General features: G+C 37.5%; 1 protein-coding gene across 1 annotated transcript; it reads left to right on the forward strand.

Annotated features, from left to right (window-relative positions):
* The first annotated feature begins 1,118 nt into the window (after nt 1-1,118).
* On the forward strand, nt 1,119-8,559 carry LOC127788168 (uncharacterized). The gene is made up of 7 exons (XM_052316282.1): nt 1,119-2,076; nt 2,119-2,584; nt 2,837-2,957; nt 3,852-5,439; nt 5,944-6,473; nt 7,332-7,456; nt 7,591-8,559. The coding sequence occupies exons 1-7, from the start codon at nt 1,119-1,121 to the stop codon at nt 7,844-7,846; spliced, it is 4,044 nt and encodes a 1,347-aa protein (XP_052172242.1). The 3' UTR covers nt 7,847-8,559.
* Nucleotides 8,560-13,847: the final 5,288 nt, after the last annotated feature.

A 13,847-nucleotide genomic window follows, 5' to 3' on the forward strand; every position in this document is an offset into this window, starting at 1 on the left:
GTCGGTTAAAAAATAGTCTTTCAATTCTTGTCTTTTCATTATAAACCGCCTATATGGTCGGTTAAAAAATAGTCTTTTAAATACTGTCTTTTAATTCCCGTCATTTAAATTCCTGCCAATTTATTTTAAAAATGAAGATGAGTAGCTAAATCCGATCTTGGGTTAAGGCGAGGACAGTGTCCAACGCCAATGATTCCCAAAGAAAGCTGCGCTTCAATTGTGTAATATTAATCTGATTTAATTTGAGCAGTGTGCGTATAGTGTATCTTTGAGTTTGGATTGGAGCATAAGCCTAACTTAGAGTTTCCATGCCACGTATGGAGATTGCTAGACCTGGAAATGTTTTCATACCCAAGCCCAAATGATTAATCTGTACCTATAAATTCTATCTGTGGGATATAATTCAATTTATGATAATTGCTTGACTTAGAATTTCCATGCCATGTATGGAGATTGCTTAAACAAGAATTATCATTATCTTGAACTAAAATTACTCATAGATCTACAAAACTTAATTCAGATGAATATTATTGATCTTTTCTATTAAGTTGGGAATTAATTGGTTTTGACACTGAAATTGTCTTGACCCAAGCTACTTAAACTCATTGTTAATTTAGTTTTAATCATTTCCTTTAGATTATCTTAATCACCTCTTAAAATCAAATATTCAGTGATTTCTGTTTTCATCCAAAATAATCTCCCTGTGAACCGACTCGGACTCACCGAATTATAAATTTAAAATTGTACTACACGCACACTCGCACACTGGCGAGTATAATCGCCCTATACCTGCTTTAACAAAAGGATTAATGTTTGATAAATTTGGTTGTTGTTTTGATAAATAAATGTGCAGGGTAGCGTAGCAGTCAGTTTTTGGCGCCGTTGCCGGGGAGATTAATTGGTAACTTAGTGTGTTATTTTTGTTGTTTTACTACTTTTAAAAAAAAACAAAAAAAATAATAAATATTTTAAAGATAAAGAAAAAAAATCTATATACTTAAAAAAAAAAACTTGTTAGGTAACTTTTAGTTACTAAACAGTGTATGAGACTTAGATCAGGTAGAGTGCTAGAACAAGAAGTCCATTCACAATCTCTAATGTCTCAACAAAATGATAACATGTCTGCTCAAGGGGGTGATCATGTTGATCAAGATCCCTTGGGAGCTGAAATGCTTCGACCTCTCAGGGACTATTTGCACCCTCCGAGGCAAACTACTCCCTCTTGCATTGTACTTCCAGTTAACCATCATAGATTCAACTTTAAACCGGGTACCATTCAGATGTTACCTACTTTTCATGGTATGGATTCGGAAAATCCGTACACTCACATGAGAGAATTTGAAGAGGTCTGCGGCACTTGTGTCGATCAGAATGTCAATGAGGATACTGTGAGGCTAAAATTGTTCCCATTTTCATTAAAAGACAAAGCTAAAATGTGGTTAAACACATTAGAGTCGAGATCAATAGGAACATGGAGAGAAATGCAAACTAAATTTTTAAAGAAATATTTTCCGGCCAATAGGACAGCATCCCTTCAAAGACAAATGATGAACTTTGCTTGTAAACCCACCGAGTCATTTGCTCAAGCTTGGGATCGTTTCAAAGATCTACTTCTTACTTGCCCACATCATGCTTTTGAGCAGTGGCGGGTGGTTAGTTTTTTTCATGATGCCTTAACCCCTAACCTTAAGATGTTAGTGTCGACCATGTGCAATGGTGAATTTTATGAGAAGACACCTGAAGAAGCTTTTCACTTTTTCGACACTTTAGCTGAGAATACTAGGAATTGGGAGGTAAGTCCATTGTCTTTGGAAGACTCAAGAGAGCATGTCAGTCCACAACCTCGAGGAAAATTTCAAATAAGTGAAAGTGATAACATCAATGCCCGGTTAACAGCATTAACAAAGAAGATGGAAGAATTAGAGTTAAAAAAAACCAAGGCCGTCCATGAGGTGGAAGTCCTTTGCGTGGTTTGTGAGACGAATGGCCATATGACAGAAGATTGTCCTACCATTCCTGCTTTTAAAGAGGTCCTCTATGGCCAAGCATCTGGAGTACAACCACGTCAGACAGAGGGTAGGCCTTATCAGAATCAGAATCAGAGTGGGAACTACTTAGGGTACAATCCTAATTCCAATACATACCACCCCAACTCCCGTAATCACCCTAATTTTTCATGGAGAAATGATTCTGCCGCCCAACCCCATGCACCATTCCCCTCACAGCCACAGTCTTACCAACCAAACCAAAGGTCATCTGGTGCATATCAACCTCCTCATAAGAGATCTCTAGAGGACACCCTACAACAATTCATGCAAGGTCAAATAGGAACTAATACCCAAGTAGCCAAGTTTCAAGAACAAACAAATAGGGCTCTAGAAGACATGAGAAGTCAGCTAACTAAGTTGACTCAGACCTTGAGTGTTAGAGAACCAGGAAAGTTTCCCTCACAACCAAGTCCGAACCCCGTAGGTCAAGCCCATAGAGCCGAAGGGTCATCTAGTGAGAATCATGAACAAGTCCAGTCTGTCACTGTCCTTAGGAGTGGGAAAGTAATTGAGAAACCTAAGGACCCTAGGACAATGTGGCCTACCATTAGTAAAAAAGACCAAGGGCATGATGAAATGAATGATGAGGAAGTGAATGAAGGAAGTAAAGAGGGTAAAAAGAAAGCTGAGAAGGAAGAAAGAGAGCAAGAGAGAAAGCAAAAGGAAAAAGGGAAGAGTGTTGAAGAGAGATCCAAATTTGAACCTCGACCACCCTTTCCTCAAAAATTAACCCAATCAAAAAGAGATAAAACAAATGCAGACATATACGAAGTATTCAAACAAGTAAGGATAAACATTCCTTTATTGGATGCAATTAAGCAAACACCTTCGTATGCTAAGTTTTTGAAGGATCTCTGTACAGTCAAAAGAAAAATCAATGTGCGGGAAAAAGCATTCTTAACAGAACAAGTAAGTGCTATCCTTCAATTTAAGACCCCTCCAAAGTACAAGGACCCAGGATGTCCTACCATTGCTTGCATAATTGGAAGCCAAAAAGTCGACCAAGCACTTCTTGACCTAGGGGCTAGTGTCAATCTGTTGCCTTTCAGTGTCTATCAGCAACTAGGGTTAGGAGAACTCAAGCCCACTAGGGTCACTCTTCAATTGGCTGACCGATCAGTAAAAGTTCCTCGTGGGATTGTGGAGGATGTCCTAATCCAAGTGGACAAATTCTATTTCCCAGTGGACTTTATTGTCTTAGATACCCAGCCCCACCAGGGTCCTCAGTCACCTATTCCCGTTATCCTAGGGAGACCATTCCTTGCTACTTCGAATGCAATCATCAATTGTAGGAATGGGATCATGAAACTATCATTTGGGAATATGACGGTGGAGATGAATGTTTTCAAGGTAACTAAGCAACCAAATGACGAAATGGAATTGGAGGAAGTAGATTTAATCCAGACCTTAAGTGAAGAATACTTTGAGGAGGCTCTTTATGAGCAGGTTATTTATAAATTAGAGAAGCAAACTTCGAAAGGGATAGAGCCTGACGTTGAGTCAGCCAGGGTGATCACACAACTGATGCTTGGCCTAGAGCCATTGAAATTACCTGGGAATGAAACCACACCATCTTTGGTTCGTCCACCCCAACTTGAGAGAAAACCATTGCCGAATCACCTTAAGTACGCATTCTTAGGTGAAAGGGAGTCTTTGCCAGTAGTGATTTCATCAAGCCTAGAATTGCATCAAGAGGAAGCATTACTAGATCTCCTCAGAATGCACAAAAAAGCTATAGGATGGTCTATCTCTGACCTACATGGCATTAGCCCCCTCACCTGCACCCATAGGATATTCTTAGAGGAAAATGCGAAACCTGTAAGGCAAATGCAAAGGCGTTTGAACCCGAACATGAAAGAAGTTGTCCGGGGAGAGGTTCTTAAACTGTTAGATGCAGGTATCATCTACCCCATCTCAGATTCCAAATGGGTCAGTCCGACTCAAGTTGTACCTAAGAAGTCAGGAGTCACTGTGATAGCAAATGAGAACAATGAGCTCATCCCTACGCGCATCCAGACTGGATGGCGTATGTGCATTGATTATAGGAAGCTCAACTCTGTGACAAGGAAGGATCATTTTCCGCTTCCATTTCTAGATCAAGTCTTAGAGAGAATAGCGGGACATGCCTTCTACTGCTTCTTGGATGGGTACTCTGGGTATAATCAAATAGAAATTGCGTTAGAGGATCAGGAGAAGACCACATTCACTTGTCCATTTGGGACATTTGCTTACAGACGAATGCCATTCGGTCTATGCAATGCCCCTGCAACATTTCAAAGATGCGTGATGAGCATTTTTAGTGAATTGGTAGAGAATGTGGTGGAAGTTTTCATGGATGACTTCTCAGTGTATGGAGATAGCTTTAATAGTTGTCTGAAAAATTTAGAAAGAGTCTTAGAGAGGTGCAAGGAAACGCATTTAGTGCTAAATTGGGAGAAGTGCCACTTCATGGTCACTCAAGGAAGTGTCTTAGGACACATTGTTTCTTCTAAGGGTATTGAGGTCGATCAGTTTAAGGTTGAATTAATTCAAAAATTACCCGCCCCAAAGAATGTGAGGGATGTTAGGTCTTTTCTTGGCCATGCTGGTTTTTATAGGCGCTTTATTGCTTCATTCAGTACCATAGCCAAACCTTTATGTCGCCTTTTAGTCCTAGACATGCCCTTTGAGTGGACTAGTAAGTGTCAAGCTGCTTTTGAGAAATTAAAAAACTCACTTGTTTCTGCACCTATCATTCAGTCCCCTGATTGGTCCCTACCATTTGAGCTGATGTGTGACGCCAGTGATTACACGATAGGAGCCGTGTTAGGTCAGAGGAAAGACAAGAAACCTTATGTGATATATTACGCTAGCAAAACTCTTAATGAGGCTCAAAAGAACTACACCACGACAGAGAAAGAGTTGCTAGCAGTTGTCTACGCCCTAGACAAATTCCGGTCTTACCTCGTGGGGTCACTGGTGATTGTTTTTACTGACCATGCTGCTCTTAAATATTTATTAACAAAGCAAGATGCAAAACCCCGTCTCCTTAGATGGATCTTATTGTTACAAGAATTCCATATCGAGATCAGAGACAAAAAAGGGGTAGAAAATGTGGTAGCCGATCACTTGTCTCGTCTACCATGCCAAAATCTTAATCAATTTGAAAACCCAATCCAAGATTCCTTTCCTGACGAACAATTGTTTCAAACAAACACTCAAACTGAACCACTCACCTTTCCATGGTACGCTGATATAGCAAATTATCTAGTCACTAGACAGATCCCAGATTATTGGTCCAAACTAGATAAAGAAAAAGTTTTTAGGAAGGTGGTGACATTTTTCTGGAATGACCCGTATCTGTTCAAATATTGTCCTGACCAAATCATTCGTAGATGCATCCCTAATCATGAACAACAAAGTGTCATAAATTTTTGTCACACTCTTGCTTGTGGAGGCCATTTTTCCATCAAGAAAACAATTGCAAAAATTCTACAAAGTGGATTTTATTGGCCAACATTATTTAAGGATGTGTACAGATTTTGTTCAAGTTGTGATCGATGTCAAAAACTAGGCAGTCTATCCAAGAGAAACATGATGCCATTACAACCAATCCAGGTGTTAGAAGTCTTTGACTGCTGGGGTATAGACTTTATGGGTCCATTTGTTAGTTCATTTGGGCATGAGTATATCTTACTTGCTGTTGACTATGTGTCCAAATGGGTTGAGGCAATCCCGACAAGGAGCAATGACCATAGGATTGTGGTGAAATTTTTAAGGGAAAACATTTTTAGTCGGTTTGGGATGCCACGAGCGATCATTAGTGATGGGGGTTCCCATTTTTGTAACAAGGTCGTGGCAGGTCTCATGAAAAAATATGGTGTGTTGCACAAGATTTCCACGCCGTACCATCCCCAAACCAGTGGTCAGGCTGAGCTAGCTAATAGGGAGATTAAACATATCTTAGAAAAGACCGTTGCCACCAATCGCAAAGATTGGTCTTTGAGATTAGTAGACGCTCTTTGGGCATATAGGACTGCATATAAAACGATCTTGGGAATGTCTCCATATAGATTAGTGTATGGTAAACCTTGTCATCTTCCTGTGGAAATTGAACATAGAGCATATTGGGCAATTCAAAGAATCAACAAAAGTTTGACCGAAGCAGGCTTCTCTAGGAAGCTCCAATTAAATGAGCTTGATGAAATAAGAAAAGATGCATTTGAAAATGCACGACTGGCTAAGCTTCGCATGAAAGAGTTGCATGACCGACGCATCATTAGGAAAAGCTTTCATGTCGGGCAACAGGTACTTTTGTATGATTCTCGATTGCATTTATTCCCAGGAAAATTAAAATCAAGATGGGTTGGCCCCTTCATAATCAAGTCCATCTCGGAATATGGGGCTTTCGAAATTGAAAATCAAGAGTCAGGGCAATGCCTTAAGGTCAATGGTCATAGGTTGAAACCTTATCAGTATAGTTATGAGGAAGACGAAGGAAGTGTGGATTTAGGGGATCCACCATTAAATGAGTAAAAGAGGTTTCGTATCGTCTGGGAATCTGACGTTAAAAGACCACCTTTCCATTTAGGTTAAATGGATGTCTTTAGGTCCAGGACATTAATAACAACCCCTGTAGCTATTCAGGGTGAAGAAAACATCACATATTCATGCATCGATGACCGCCAGGTATGTCTATCCTCTATCTTTTCTATTATTGTCGATTGAGGACAATACGCAATTCAAGTTGGGGGGTAAGGTGGGAATTGTTGTTTTGTGTGGTATATGTGATTTTGATTTTATGAGGCCCCTTCAAAAAAAAATTATTAAAAAATATATAATAAAATAAAAACTTTATTTTCTTAATATATATATATATATAAAAATATAAGAAGGAGACAAACTCAACGCCGATGACAACTATTTATTTATTTTTTGGGCAGAGCAATCACACTGCCCTATAAAGGAAACGACACACTTCCCTATAAAGGAAAAGGAGACGCGGAACGTTGAAAAGAAACACCGAACGTTGAAAAAGGAGACGCCAGACGTGACCCTGCACTTGTGGCACGTCTCGAGCCAAGTGTAGTTGTTGGAATGGTGACTTCCACAGCCCTATAAGAGACCCCGTATCTGCATGAGGCAAGCCACACTTCTTTGAGCTCAGTCTTCTCTCATTTGTGTTATTCTCCGATCAGGTACTCTCGTTCCTTTTGTAAGGTTCATTATTTTGTTTTACTTTTCTTTTACTATAGTTCTGTTTTAAAAAAAAAAATGAATCTTCAGCTCTTGAAAATTCGTAAGTACTATCCATCTCTCCCACAAAATGATTTAAAAAAGATTTATGCCACTAGGTGTGAAAGACTTCGGATGTTGATGTATAAAAATATCCCTGAGGATATTCGCTGGTTAATTGAAGCAAAAGTTCGATTTCTTGGCGAAACCTCACCTAGTTTTAAGCATTTTCCAGGATTGGGAAAGAGTAGTTTTTCGAAAAAAAGAAGAGCGAAAACATTAAATGGTTGTCACAAATGTGCTCGATGGACTTGTAACACACGATGTAAATCTGGGGGTTTACTTCCATAAATCGAGATGATAAAATTTGTTTCATAAAGGATGGGCTGAGTAAGGAGTCTTTGGATGATATCCGATTGACTCTTGAGACGCATCCGTGTGGAATAGTGCAACGAGAAATTCTTGCTTTATGGACCCAGTTTAGAAGTGACCACCAACGCTATAGTCTTGGGAATCTGACTATAATTGACCCTGTTTGCCAATCTATAAGAAAATTGGATGGGAAGCCTATCCCCGCTTCATAGAAGGTGTTTAAGCCGTTTCTGGACGTAAAACCAGAGGAAGATGTGAGCCACAATCACAACTACTTGTATATACGCATGATTTTTGTTTATGTTTATTTATTGTTGAATTTCTATGTAGTTACTTTTGATTGCCAAACCTCTTTAACCAGTTCTACTTTCAGGGCATACATAAAGAACTAACATAAATGGAAGGCCAGCCAGTTCGTCGAATCAATACCATATGTGTACTATGTGGCTCTCAACCTGGGAGCGATATTTGTTACACACTTGCAGCAAGCGAACTTGGCATAAAATTGGGAGAGAGAAAAATTAATTTGGTCTATGGAGGGGGAAGTCGTGGATTGAATGGATGTGTTTCACAGGCTGCACATCTTGGGCAATCATATGTGGTAGGTATTATGCCAATCCCTTTGGCTGATCCACAGATTTCCGGGTACACACGAGGTCAACTTATAAGAACGACTTCTATGTCTGAGCGCATGGCTTGTAAGATTTATCAGTCAGACGCCTTCATTGCTTTGCCAGGAGGTTTTGGTACACTTGAAGAAATCTTTTGTATAATCTCCTGGGCCAAGAGCAATCTCCATACCAAACCCATTGGACTTTTAAATATTAACCATTTTTTTGATGGGTTGCTCTCTTTTCTTGATCAGGCTGTGGAACAAAAGTTCATTTCTCTTTCTGCAAGAAATATTCTCATTTCCGCATCCACCATTGAGGAGCTACTAGATAAATTACACACTTATGTTCCACAGCATGATCCTTACGAGCCTCAGATAGACTGGTCTAAGGTAATTGGAAGCAAGCGCAAAAGGGGTCCGATTAATTTAGATTTATCCCTCTAAGGAGAGCAAGTCTATGATAACATGGCTGAGTAAGGAGTACTTTTCTGTACTCTTGAGACGCATCTGTTTATTTTGACTTGCATGAATTTTTTTTATGTTTTGTTTTAAAAAATTATGGAATGTTGTTAGGCAAGTCTATGATAAGATGGCTGAGTAAGGAGTACTTTTTGTACTCTTGAGACGCATCTCTTTATTATATGACTTGCATGAATTTTTCTTATTTTGATGTGAAAAAGAAAAAAAATATAAAAAATATATGTAGGGTATTCTCACTTGTTTGTTGAAGATTTAGCAGTTCACAGTAAACTTACAGACTCGTGGAGTTACAGGTATTCCTAACAAACCCTATTTTATTACTGCAATTCAAGTTGGAGGGAGTAAGGTATATTTATGAACTATCTAGTCCATGTTTAACTGTGAATTTGTAACTGCATGCTTGTAATTTTATGTGAATTATTTACTTTTATCTACTCCTATTAAAAATCAAAAAATTGTGCGTGCTTTAAATAATGCTATCCCTAAAGCTTTAGAGTTATAAACTGACAGCCAGTTGAATTTGCAGTATGAATCATGAATGCATTAATTTCTTATTTGAAACCGTAGATATGTGGGATTAGAATAAGTGATTTGCATGCATCGGGTGTTCAATAATTAGAAATTGGTTTATCGGTCATAAAGTCAAAGGCAATGGTAATTAGCACACTGCATGATCCCTTAACAGAAGTGGAGACTATTACCCGAGTGAGTGTTTGAGCCTAATGATCATTAATTCTGAGTGAAATAACACTTATTCTAAATGCGTTTTATTGTTGATCTCATATTTTCAATAGCTTCAAAACATCAATTTGCTTTGAATGTCTAGTATGATGGCGGATGAATTTGGCTGATTTCAAACTCTGAATTAGTTGACTGAGTAACATCGTTTTATAGAAGCATGATAGGGGATCAATTTCTTTCAATTTGGACCTATTAACCTTTTTCTTTCTTCACATTAACCCCCTTGCTAGCCCATTTGAGCTGTTCTTAGCATAATTCCTTTCATTACCCTCGTCTAACCTAGAACCATATGAAGTTTATCCAACCTGGTGTGTTTTTAGGAATCAGTCTATCTCGGTACTTTCATATTAAAAAGAAAAAAAAAAAAAGAGAAAGAAAAGAAAAAAAAAAGAAAAAAAGAAAAAATGGAAGTTCTCTTAGCTTTTCAGCACGAGTGTTTCAAAATAAATGCTGAAGAAAAAAAATATATGTTTAATTTGATATTAGTGTCAAAAAAAAAAAAAATCCCAACACACCCTTTGCACACTTTACCCTTTTCTTTGACAACCCGTATTAACCTCATAGCCCCATTACAACCCAGTCTGGTCCCTCTTGATGCTATAAATCATGTGATCTTAGGATTCGAGTTCAGAGTAAAGAATTCTGTTTAAATTCAGAAGTTATTTATCTATGGCATTATTCCAGTCATGAAGCTATGTTAAATTCCCTATTCTTTCATGAAAATACGTTCTTTGTATTTGGGACGACACCGAGTTTGAACTTGTTTTACATTTACTCTTAAAACGGTGGCTCCCTTGTGTGTACACCCAAGGAATCGTTTTTTTTATTTGAGGGAAAATCCATAGTAAGGTTTGAAGTCGAAACTTCGAGGGAATAAAGTAGAATAATGATCATCCTAATTGCCATTCCTAAGATTGTATAACCTTTGACCGAAATCTAATTTAGAATATTCGACTGTATGACAGATGGCTTGTTCTGTTCTATGTATTTCCGTTTAGAATTTGAAATTTTTATATTCATGTGATTATTGTGAATAAATCTGGCCAGTGTAAAGTTTAATTGCTATGGGACTAGCAATGTTTAAGTTGGGGGGTGTGATTAGTGATCAATTTTGTAAAAATTTTATTATAATTTCACCCTTATTTTGATCTTAAAATGGTTTAAATTGAATATTATTATGCATTTTGAAATTTTGTGTATGTTTAAAAATATTAATATAAAAATATATAAAATATAAAAAAATTAAATATAATATATATAATAATATAATATATATATAATAATATAAATATGGAAAGCCCAGGCCCAAGCCCAACACATGGAAAGCCCAGGCCCAAGCCCAACACAAGGAAGGCCCAAGCCCAAGCCCAACACAAGGAAGGCCCAAGCCCAAGCCCAAAACAAGGAAGGCCCAAGCCCAACACAAGGAAGGCCCAAGCCCAAAAATATGAAAAGCCCAAGTCCCACAAATTGATGACATCATCGCTTACATCATGGGTTGGAGTGACATCATTGCTTACATCATGAGTTGGAATGACATCATCGCTTACATCATGTGTTAGATATTTTATTTATCTTTGTATTTTTAAATTAGTTATTTTATTTTTCTTTAGATATTTTGTATTATTAAATTATATAATTGAGTGGTCTCTATTGCATCTTTTACCCTATAAATAGAGCACTTAGGGTGCATTTGTAACCATTCAATTTTTCCTATAATGAAAGTATAGTTATGTTCTTGAAATTTCTCTCTCAAAATTTTCACTTTAGTTTCAATATGATTTCGTTCTTAGAATTTCTCTCTTAAATCTTCAACCTTTGTTTCCATATAGTTGTATTATGTTATTCATATTATCTTTTTATTATATACGGCCTATATGGTCGGTTGAATATTGTCTTTAAATATTGTCTTTTCATTATATACCGCCTATATGATCGGTTAAAAAATAGTCTTTCAATTCTTGTCTTTTCATTATATACCGCCTATATGGTCGGTTAAAAAATAGTCTTTCAATTCTTGTCTTTTCATTATAAACCGCCTATATGGTCGGTTAAAAAATAGTCTTTCAATTCTTGTCTTTTCATTATAAACCGCCTATATGGTCGGTTAAAAAATAGTCTTTTAAATACTGTCTTTTAATTCCCGTCATTTAAATTCCTGCCAATTTATTTTAAAAATGAAGATGAGTAGCTAAATCCGATCTTGGGTTAAGGCAAGGACAGTGTCCAACGCCAATGATTCCCAAAGAAAGCTGCGCTTCAATTGTGTAATATTAATCTGATTTAATTTGAGCAGTGTGCATATAGTGTATCTTTGAGTTTGGATTGGAGCATAAGCCTAACTTAGAGTTTCCATGCCATGTATGGAGATTGCTAGACCTGGAAATGTTTTCATACCCAAGCCCAAATGATTAATCTGTACCTATAAATTCTATCTGTGGGATATAATTCAATTTATGATAATTGCTTGACTTAGAATTTCCATGCCATGTATGGAGATTGCTTAAACAAGAATTATCATTATCTTGAACTAAAATTACTCATAGATCTGCAAAACTTAATTCAGATGAATATTATTGATCTTTTCTATTAAGTTGGGAATTAATTGGTTTTGACACTGAAATTGTCTTGACCCAAGCTACTTAAACTCATTGTTAATTTAGTTTTAATCATTTCCTTTAGATTATCTTAATCACCTCTTAAAATCAAATATTCAGTGATTTCTGTTTTCATCCAAAATAATCTCCCTGTGAACCGACTCGGACTCACCGAATTATAAATTTAAAATTGTACTACACGCACACTCGCACACTGGCGAGTATAATCGCCCTATACCTGCTTTAACAAAAGGATTAATGTTTGATAAATTTGGTTGTTGTTTTGATAAATAAATGTGCAGGGTAGCGTAGCAGTCACTGGGCAACCTAATTGTTGATGCCTGTTTGATTTTGAATGAACTGATGCAAGGTATCTTCCAAAGATCTCCTGTGAGAAGGTTGGTAAGTATTGGATGAAGAACCTTGATTTTGTTGGAAGGATTGTTGATGTGCAGGGAAGGGGTTTTGAGAATGACTTCCAGAATCATGTCTCCATGAAAAATTAGGGTGATTCCTATTATTGGGATGGTATGAATTGTAGTTTTGATTGTTCCCGTAATAGGTTCCACTTTGATTTTGATTCTGTCTTCCCTCAAAATTGTGTGAATTATTGTTATTAATCTGCCCATACAATACCTCCTTGAAAGCAGGTAGAGTAGGGCATTCTTCAGTTGCATGATCCATTGTTTCACACACAACACATTTCACTTCTACTTGTTTAACAGATTGTACCTTTTTGGGCTCCATGTTTTCAACCTTTTTTGTTAAGGCAGTTAGTCTTGCATTTAGATCATCATTCTCATTCAACTGGTATCTACCTCTTTGTTGTGGATTTTCCCTTAGATCAAATGAAGATGTTGGGCCAACTTCCCAATTTCTTGTATTTTTAGCCAATGTGTCAAAGAAGTGAAAAGCTTCTTCTGGAGTTTTCTCATAGAATTCTCCATTACACATTATAGAAACTAACATTTTTAATTGGGGCGTGAGTGAGTCATAAAAGAAACTGACCATTCACCAGTGCTCAAAGGCATGGTGCGGACAAGTGTGGAGAAGATCTTTGAATCTATCCCACGCTTGGGCAAAATTTTCGCTCAATTTACAGGCAAAGTTCATGATTTGTCTTTGAAGAGTAGCGGTTCTGTTGGCAGGAAAATATTTTTTTAAGAAAGTTGCTTGCATTTCTCTCCAGGTTCCTATAGATCTAGGTAGGATAGTGCCTAATCACATTTTTACCTTATCTTTCAGTGAGAATGGGAAAAGTTTTAACCTTACAACATCCTCGTTTACTGTATGGTCCATGCAAGTGCTACATACTTCCTCGAATTCTTTCATATGAGTATATGGATTTTCAGAATCCATACCATGGAATGTGGGCAACAATTGGATTGTGCCAGGTTTGAAATTGAACCTATGGTGATTTATGGGAAGGATGATACACGAGGGTGTTGTCTGCCTTGGAGGGTGAAGGTACTCTCTAAGAGGTCTAATCAATTCCTGATCAACAGGATCAGGATCACCATGGTCACTCCCATGTTCAGACATGTTGTTTGGTTGAGCCATAAATGAGTGTGGCAATGAAAACTCAAAATCAGATGGAGTACTTTCTGAATGTAACACTTGTTCAACCACTCTACCGGATCTAAGTCTCATACACCAGACCAAACTGACAGAGAAGGGAGATTAAAGAACAGAAGTAAAAGAAAAAAAAGACTAATTATGTTCACAGATAGGATGAGGCGTTTAGACTCGCCAGTGCACGAGTGTGATTGTAGCAGAAAATTT

The sequence above is a fragment of the Diospyros lotus genome, chromosome 13 (assembly GCF_014633365.1).
Source record: "Diospyros lotus cultivar Yz01 chromosome 13, ASM1463336v1, whole genome shotgun sequence".
In the NCBI taxonomy this organism is placed as follows: Eukaryota; Viridiplantae; Streptophyta; class Magnoliopsida; order Ericales; family Ebenaceae; genus Diospyros; species Diospyros lotus.

Bases quoted from the DNA above. Each gene is read 5' to 3' on its own strand.
- LOC127788168 (XM_052316282.1), top strand. From the start codon at position 1,119: ATGTCTGCTCAAGGGGGTGATCATGTTGATCAAGATCCCTTGGGAGCT. The intron at 2,585-2,836 runs GTGGCCTACCAT...CAAACAAGTAAG, and splicing joins CCTAAGGACCCTAGGACAAT to GATAAACATTCCTTTATTGG. The intron at 5,440-5,943 runs AACAACAAAGTG...CGTACCATCCCC, and splicing joins TAGATGCATCCCTAATCATG to AAACCAGTGGTCAGGCTGAG.